This window comes from Silurus aristotelis, assembly GCF_946808225.1.
Source record: "Silurus aristotelis genome assembly, chromosome: 27".
Lineage (NCBI taxonomy): Eukaryota > Metazoa > Chordata > Actinopteri > Siluriformes > Siluridae > Silurus > Silurus aristotelis.
Window position 1 is genome coordinate 1,327,343 of NC_139600.1, and position 9,415 is coordinate 1,336,757.

Genomic DNA, 9,415 nt, shown 5'->3' on the forward strand with positions numbered 1-9,415 from the left:
TAGAAATATCCCACAGCGTTATGATGAAAATGCAATTCTAAGTGTCCTAACTTTTCTGCTTGGACATGTTACAAATATTAAATCAATTTGTGTAATACTTTTTCATTTTGCCACTTATAGAGCACTAAAATGAGTATGTAATTTAAATATTAAAACTGTTGAAAATGGCAACTGTAGATTATATAATATACATTTCACTTACCATTTGACTCAAAACTTTGCAAATATATTAATGGGAAACATTTATTTTGTATATTGCATTGCCAAATTGAATACTGCATTTCCTTTTTGCAAATTGCATTTTAAATTGATTTTTCCTACTTTATGCTTCCATAGCAAAAACTTTAAATTATTTTAAATGTTAAAAGAAATAACATACAAATGATGTCACACATGGTGTCAATTGTGGTTAATACATGAATAGGCAACTTTTAAAAATCTGACAGGAATGTAAAGAATAAGACTCGGGAAACAAGTCATTTAGACCTAAACCAAGAATCAAACATCCATATAAAACATGTAATTTTCCTCTTCATAGTGAAGTAATTGTGCCAGTGTGCATCATTGTAATTCTTCACTGCATTTGAAGCCTGTATGTCTGCTGATATCAGAGGTTAACTAAGAGCAATCAATGGGCATTTCCATGTTTTTGGTTTTGTTTAAATAATCCATCTCATACCCTAGGAAAATCAGTGTTCCTCTTTGTAAGTTCTTGCCATTCCGTAATCTTTGTAGATCCTCAAGAGAGATTTGCGAAAGAAATTTACAAGAGAAGAAGGGTTTCTTTAACCAGTTAAATCTAGAAGAAAGCCTGACACTGGCAGCAAAGACCAGAAACGGAGCTACTGAAAACTCAGCAACATTCTACTAGTCGGCCCATCGTTTATTCACAGGTATGATGTGGCGTTGTACTCTTTTTATTATTCCGAAATCTCATTTTAATTGTTTTTAATGTTTCTCCTTTGTATCTTTTCATGTATGTTAAAAAGCTTTTTTCATTTTTGTTTCTACGAAATTAGCATCGTACAATAACCAATAACATATAAATATTTAATGTGTATTAATGTGGATATTCATTATTTATTTATTTATTTATTTATTTTGCCATAATATATTGAATTTATACATTTCTATATAATTATTAATTATATATTCAATAAATGTAATATTTCTTTTTTAGATGTTATTATTATTATTTTTATTGTTGTTGTAAATAAAACGTAAACAAAAAAATTAACTTTATAAATAAATGTTTTTGCACATTAGTCATGATGAAATGATCTTGTAATGTTTGCCACCCACAGCTACTTGTCCATCATGAAGCTAGAACTTATACTTGTGTGTCTCACAGGTGAGTTGAATTCATATCCCCTTCATGAAAAGAAAAAAAAATCTTAGCAAGTGAAAATATATTTTATCTCATGTCTCAAGATTATTATCTAACAATTATAAAACAATGAATTCAATCGTTTATATTTAAGACTAATTTACTAATTACATTAGTTTTGATTCTTTTCAGCAAATTGTTTTTCTTCTTTGTAAAATAAAAATAGCAAAGGACAATTTCAATTTTATTAACAGAAATATTTGCTTAAATCAAAAGATATTTTAACTTCCATGATATTCCAAATATATTGCTGTGTTTCTTTACTAGTAAATTTATTCACTCAAAATGGAATCACAAGCACTATTTTAGGGGTTCAATCATGTATTGTAGAAATGCTATTGTTCTTTATTATTATTATTATTATTATTATTATTATTATTATTATTATTATTATTATTATTTCTGATAAACTGATAGTGGAGACAAAACTCTAAGGACTAGAGACTTGAAACTTAGCCAGATGGAGTTAAAATTGGAGAGGGATTAACACATTATCCACAAAATTGGCCAAAGGGGGCACTCAGATTAAAGAAAACTGCTATTATTGATTCGCTCTACGAAGTCTGTTTTATCCGCAAAATGAAGTTAAGTCCAAAACCAACTTTTGCAAACGAGTCCTAAGTTGTTCCGGTCCTCACCTGACCGGAACAAAATCAGTGCAGAAATGTTCCCTGGACATTCATTCATTCATTTTCTCCTGCTTAATCCGTAATTCGGGTCGCGGGGGCAGCAGTCTAAGCAGGCCCCCGCCTTCGACTGCTGCCCAATCCTCACAGCACCGTCCCTTACGGTCCCTCCTGCAGGTGGTGAGCAAACGGGAAGGCGGCCCCACATCACGGACCTTGATATTTTCCTCGTAAGGGACCCCCGGAGCATAGAGGGTTAAGGGCCTTGCTCAAGGGCCCAAGAGTGGCAGCCTGGCGATACCGGGGTTCAAACCCCAGACCTCCCGATCGGCAACACAGTGCCTTAACCGCTGGAGCCACCACTCCCCTTCCCTGGGCAGTGAATATTAATTATTTTTTTAAAGTTGACCATTTGGTGGCGCAATAACAGGGTAAAAACGTATAAACAGATATAAATACATAACCATTAGTCCGACCTGAAACAACGTCTTTTTCCTTATAAGTTTAAATGCCTTAATTGCTTGAACCCCACTTATCACTGCAGGTATTGCAGGTATATTTTTAATAACTTTTCATTATTTAAAAAAAAAAACGGTTATTGAATAGACTTTGTGGTCTTGCAACAAGACCTTATAAGGCAATGTGGAAAATATTTTATTTTAAAGTCAATTTTTTTGCACATTAAGTATAAAAGACTGTCATTCGTGTTATAGTTTTATTCCGTGTCATCGTTATTATTGTCTTTTTTCTCTTCTCTTCCATGTTGTTTGTTTTTACTGGGTGTTAAAAAAGACAAACACGCTTTATTCCAAAATGGATAAAATTAATTATTTTCCCCAAATTCTACAAAAAAAAAAAAAACATAATGACAACATGAAAGTAGTTTGTTCGAAATCAATGCAAATTTATTACAAATAAAAAAATATATAATATAAATACAGCCGTTGCCCTGACACTTAAAATTGAGCTCAGGTACATCCAGTTTCCACTGTTTATCCTAAAGATGTTTCTACACCTTTATTGGAGTGCAGCTTTGGTAGATTCAGTTGATTGGACATGATTTGGAAAGACACACTGTCTATATAAGGCTCCACAGTTACCAGTGCATGTCAGAGCACAAACCAAGCCAGGAAATCCAAGAAATTGTCTGTAGACCTCTGGCAAGATTGTATTGATTCACAGACCTGGGTGAGGAGACAGAAAAATGTCTGCATCATTTAGGGGCCCAATTCAGTGACAAGCTTGCTTTGACACTATGTATGTTGCATTGTCCCTGTCAAATAAATAAAATGAAATGAAACAATAAGCACAGTGGCCTCCATCATCAGTAAATGAAAAAAGTTTGGAACCACTAGGACTCTTGCTAGAGCGAAGCCGCCTGGCCAAATTGAGCAATCGGGGTAAAAGGCCTTAGTCAGGGAGGTGACCAAGAACCTGATGGTCATTATGAAAGAGCTCCAATGTTTCTCTGTGGAAAGGAAAATCTTCCAGAAGCACATCCATCTTTGCAGCACTCCACCAATCAGGCCTGTATGATAGAGAGGACAGACGGAAGCCACTCCTCAATAAAAGGTATGCCTGGAGTTCACCAAAAGGCACCTGAAGGACTCTCAGACTAAGACAAAGATTGAGGATTGAACTATTTGACCTGAATGCAGAGCGTCATGTCTGGAGGAAACCAGCCACCACTCATCACCTGGTCAGTACCATCTCTACAGTGAAGCATGGTGGTGGTGGCATCAGCATCATGCTTTTTGGATATTTTTTAACAGCAGGAACTGGAAGACTAATCAGGATCGAAAGAAATATAAATGCAGCAATGTACAGAGACATCCAGAGATGATCCAACCTCGTCGCATCATACACTAGAAAAAAGACTTCAGGTTGTAATTAATGCTAAAGGGGCTTCAAGAAAGTGTTGAGGAAAGGCGGTGAATACTTGCACTATGTACATGTAATTCTTTATCAGTTTTTATTTTGAATACATTTGCAAAGATTTAAAACTTGACATTATCTGGGTTTGTTTGTAGAATACTGAGGAAAATAATGAATTGAATCCATTTTGGAATTAAAGTGTAACATAACAGAATGTGGAAAAAGTGAAGCGCTGTGAATAATGTGTGGATGCACTGTAACATCTAGAACATTAAACCATATGTAAGTCAAACGTGCCAAAAAAAAGTTTGGGAGTCGAGTCCTGCCCCATGTGCATGGAGTTTGCACCCCCCCCCCCCCCCCCATCCAATGCACTGTAGGTTAATAGGCATTTTTTTTATTGTTTATTGAGTGTAAATGGATTTGCATGTGGGCATATGCTTGTGGGTCGGCACTCCATCCAGGATGTCTTGAGCCTTGAGATCTTTGGGATAAGTTTCAAGCAGCCTTGCAATCTTGTTTTAGAAAGAATATATTTAATAATATGAATAAATGGAAGGATGGCTGATGAAACAGCCATAAACAGCAGAATAATAAAACACACAAATGTAAATCATTTCCCTGCTTAGAGCAGCAGTGACTGTGCCATGATTTGATTGAGACTTGGGCAGATAATCATTCCAGGCTCTTTTCGAAAATCACAAACACTTTTGGATTATAATGACTCATTTTAAACATTAAAAAAGGTCATCTTTTCTCAAGTGCTCTGTTTATGATGAATATTAAAATATTGCCAACAGGTATTTTGCCAAGGTATATCACCTTGTCCACCACTCCTCACAAGTACTATCTGGTCATGACACAAATGACCTGGTCAGATGCACAGAATTACTGCAAACAAACATATGTTGACATTGCTGTAATTGGAAGTGCTCGAGACTGGTTGAGATTAGCAGCAGTAGCAACAAGAAATCTTATGACTGCCCCTGCTTGGATCGGAATGTATAACAACGTGAACAGCTGGCGCTGGTCCTATAACAACCTCCCTCTGACGAGTACATCATTTACTAACTGGGGTTCTGCACCATCTGGAGATGATAAAGCATGTGTTGCAATTGATACCGGGGGAAATTGGTTAGATTCTTCCTGCTCAAATCTGAAACCCTTCATCTGCTATGAAGGTGAGTCACCAACTTTATTTCAATGTATAAAACTTGTGATTTTAGATCGCAAAAACTGCCTTCTGCAAATACTATGCTTGGTATTAAAAAAAATTATTTTTTGTTTGTTTTTATTCACTTTTGCATTTATGCCAACTTAGCACAACATTAAATGTGATTCTTACATCAAGAGCATATACTTTATGACTTGTGTGTTCTTGGGAGGTTAACATAAAAAATGTATTTATGCATCTCATCCTTTACTGCTTAAAATCATCTTTTTTTACTATTGCTATTTCACAGCTGCATTCACTGGGTTTGCCAGATTCATCCCCTACCTCCTTCCTCTGTTGGACTGGTATTCAGCTCAGGCTTTCTGCAGACAATTTCACACTGATTTGCCCACCTCATCCAGCTCATCAGTGAACACAGAATTAAAGAGTAGAGTGGTAATCTTTACTACTTCTTGGATTGGTCTATTTCGGGACACTTGGACATGGACAGATGGGACCATAGCATCAAGTATTCCATGGGCCCTTTTTCAGCTGAATTTTGCGTCTGCTGGGAAGAACTGTGTAACATATACTGCAGGAACGACCAGTGATCAAACCTGTACCAGTCTATATGCTTTCTTCTGTCACACCAGTGAGTCTTTTTTTCATGGCTATTTATTAACCGAATGCAACTCTTTAACAAAAAATGCTTCATTTCCTCGTTTAATATCAGATAGTCGAATTTGTGATTTCTGTGGCACATGCATTCAATTTACGCAGTGTGGATTGAATTAAATGTGGTTTATACACAAGTCCATGCTACACATATCCTAAACTAGCCTAACACATGGACATGGACATGGCCAACTAGAATCCTGGTGTTTTCATTAATTAGAACCAAGGGGCCAATTTACAAGCATGTGAAGTACATACAAGCCTATAGTACATTTTGTCTAGTTTGAACACATTAGCATTAGCATATATTTTAATATGACTATAATGGACTGCCCTGTGTGTGTGTGTGTGTGTGTGTTCCATAGTTCTACCAGTGAAGCAACGGCAGATAGTGAGACTGCAGGTGAAGTCTGATGTCAGTGTGTTTGATCCTGTTGTACAGTTGTCCATTTTAGAGCAGGTGAGTCTGACAAATAACGCAAAATAACAAATATTACAGCAACTGCAGCAATTTGTAATGTATATAAATGGTTTAGAGAATTTTACACAGTAATTCTACCCAGATCTAAGAAATCCAAGAAAGCCTGTAATTATGCACTCTTGCACTGAGCACATCATGCCAGCTCATTGTTTGCCTAGCCATGTGTGTATGTCCTTGTTTTTGTTCATGTGTCATCATTCGTTCTTCACGTCTTTTTATCTGCACCTGTATCCACTCTTTATCTTTAATACACGTCTGTCGAAATTTTTGTTTTTTCTCCGCAAAAGAATGCATTTCCTGCCATTTAAAGAGTCGAAAGTGTTTCATGTTTCTCTGTTTTCGCAATTTTAGTTCGTTCCTCGCTCTTGTTTTGTTGTGTGCTATTTGGCAAACCTTTAGCTTTGTTTCGCATTTTGATTCCACCTGAATAAACCATTCATCATGCATTTCTACATTCCATGGCCGCACTCCCTGTACACATACACACATACCTAACTCAAGACAAAAAACATACTTGTCCACAATTGTTAAATTCTAAAACCTACAATAGTTTATTTGTTTTTGTTTTTTTAGATCAAAGGGGTTTTGAAGAACAACGGCATGAACGTTACAGTGACCTGGAGGGTGCAGCCAAATGAAAACAACATCTACAAGAAAATAATAAATCTCACCCTGTAACTGATATAACATTTATTCTAAAACTTAATAATTACTAAAACTACATTTTTACATTCTAGCACAGTTTAACTGGATATACCTTTGTAATTAGTGTTTGAATAGATACATAATTACTTCATAGTAAAATAATCATTACTAGCTTGTTTGACTGGAAGTGGGACCTGTAAACCAGTGCGGTTACCATATTCATATAAACGATTACAAAAATGATTAGTCTGTAGTTTTTTAGATTAATAAACATGATAAATATTTGTTTATAGGAGTGACTCAGTTTTAAGTGCATACAGTTTGTCTGATCACAAAACCATTTTCCACTTTGCCTCAGTCCATTTGAAATAAGTTTTTTTTCCCAGCGAGAATGGCACCATTTCTGGATCATGTTCACATGTGGCTTCTTTTTTTGCATTAGAGAGAGCTTTAACCTGCATTTCTCCAGATTCTATTAATCTTTTGGTGATATTGTGTGCTGTAGCTGTAGAGATGGCCAAAGTCTTCACAACTGTATGTTGAGGAACATTTCTGAAACTTTTAAACTTTTACACTGCCTCATGTTACTTTCATTGACCTAATCAGCTGTAACATGATTCTCCAGCTGTTTTTTTTTTTTTAATACATACTTTTCCAGAATTCTTTTTAGATACGTTGTGGCCATCAAATTTGAATTTTTTTTTTTTCTAAATTGTATATTTTTTCAGTTTAAAATATATAAATTTTTTATTTTAAATAAAATATGGCTTTATAAAAATTAAAATTTGCTCCTCTCTGTATTATTTTTCTATTTTACACGATATACCAACATTTTTGGAGCATCGACATGTATCAAGAACACACAAAATTACTCTGATCTGTTTTTGATACTAAGGATGCACTGGATGCAGACGGAATCATGATGGACAAACAATGAAAGAACTGACCCATGACCCATAATTGTCAATGTTTATGTCTTTAACATCCAAACATTTATTGCTTATTATGAAGATATTCTACATAGGTGAACAAAACTTCATGGGCTCAATGTAGTGGGGAACTGGGGAACTGTTTTGCATTTAAAGAAGTGGAAGATTATTTACATATAATAAAGTATAGCTTACAGCTAATGAAAATTCAGTGTCTCTGAAAATGTTGTGAAAAAGTTGAATATTAGAGACTCGTGGTGCCACAGTCTAATAAGGTAATCAAATCCAAACACCTGCAAGAGGTTTCCTGAGCCTTTAAATGGTGTCTCGGTCTGGTTCAGGTTCCACAATCATGAGGGAAGACTGCTGACTTGACAGTTGTTCAGAAGATGATCATTGACCCCCTGCACATGGAGGATAAGACACAAAAGCTCATCGCAAGCTACTTAATTCACTTATTAATATACAAATCAATTTATAACCTTTTTGAATTTTTTTTTCTGGATTTTATTGATTTTTATTGTCAGTCTCTCACTGTTTAAATAAACCTACCATTAGAATTATAAAATTCATTTATTTGTCAGTGGGAAAATGGACCAAATCAGCAGGAGATCAAATCATTTGTTTGCCACCTGGATTTAACTAAGCAAATAGGTAAGATTGGATAATTACTGCCTGGATGATTGTTTCAGCTGGCAACTAGTTATTAAACGCTGACTGATGCAGTGAGCAGCTTCCCATTTCTTAAACAACCATGTCGGAAGACACTTCCTGTGGTCAAGGAAAAGATGCTTCAGAAGGATCAAATTATTGTCATGCATCAAGCAAAGAAAACATCTTAGGAAATCACTAAAACTACTACACTTGCGTTAAGAACCATGCAGCACATTATTAAAAATTGTAGGATAGTGGGGCCATCAAGAAATGTGGTCGGAAAAAAGTCTTGAATGATTGTGATCGTTGTCCACTTCAACGTTTGGTGAAATCAAATCGTAAAAAACAATAGTAGAACTCACGGCTATGTTTAATAGTGAAAGTATGTGCATTTCCACACGCACAATGCGAAGGGAACTCAAGAGTTTGGGACTAAACAGCTGTGTAGCTTTCAGAAAACCACTTATCAGTGAGGCTAATTAGTAAAAAAAATTGCTAAGGAGCAAAAAGATTGGATTTTGGAGCAAAGGAAAAAGGTCATGTGGTCTGATAAGTCCATATTTACCCTGTATCAGAGTGATGGGTGCATCAGGGTAAGAATAGAGGTGGATGAACTGATGCACCCTTCATGCCTAGTGCCTACTGTACGAGCCTGTGGGGGCATTGCTGTGATCTGGGGCTGCTGAAGTTGGTCAGGTCTCGGATCAGCAACGTTATGTGACTAAAGAACGAGGTCAGCTGACTACCTGAATATACTGAATGACCAGGTTATTCCATCAATGGATCTTTTTGAAAGAGTGGTTCAGGGAGCATGAGATCATTTTCACACATGGATTGGCCACCACAGAGTCCAGACCTTCACCCCATTGAGATTCTTTGGGATGTTCTAGAGAGACTTTGTGCAGCGGTCTGTCTCTCCAATCATCAATATAAGATATTGGTAAAAAATTACCGAAATTCTGGATAGGAATAAATTTTGTGGCACTGCAA

The 9,415-nt window shown here is 35.9% G+C and overlaps 1 protein-coding gene across 1 annotated transcript; it reads left to right on the forward strand.

Moving 5' to 3' along the window:
* Positions 1-780: 780 nt before the first annotated feature.
* On the forward strand, positions 781-7,626 carry LOC310721579 (putative C-type lectin domain family 20 member A). The gene is made up of 6 exons (XM_083533370.1): positions 781-893; positions 1,305-1,351; positions 4,689-5,069; positions 5,352-5,693; positions 6,082-6,176; positions 6,771-7,626. The coding sequence occupies exons 2-6, from the start codon at positions 1,318-1,320 to the stop codon at positions 6,873-6,875; spliced, it is 957 nt and encodes a 318-aa protein (XP_083389496.1). The 5' UTR covers positions 781-893; positions 1,305-1,317; the 3' UTR covers positions 6,876-7,626.
* Positions 7,627-9,415: the final 1,789 nt, after the last annotated feature.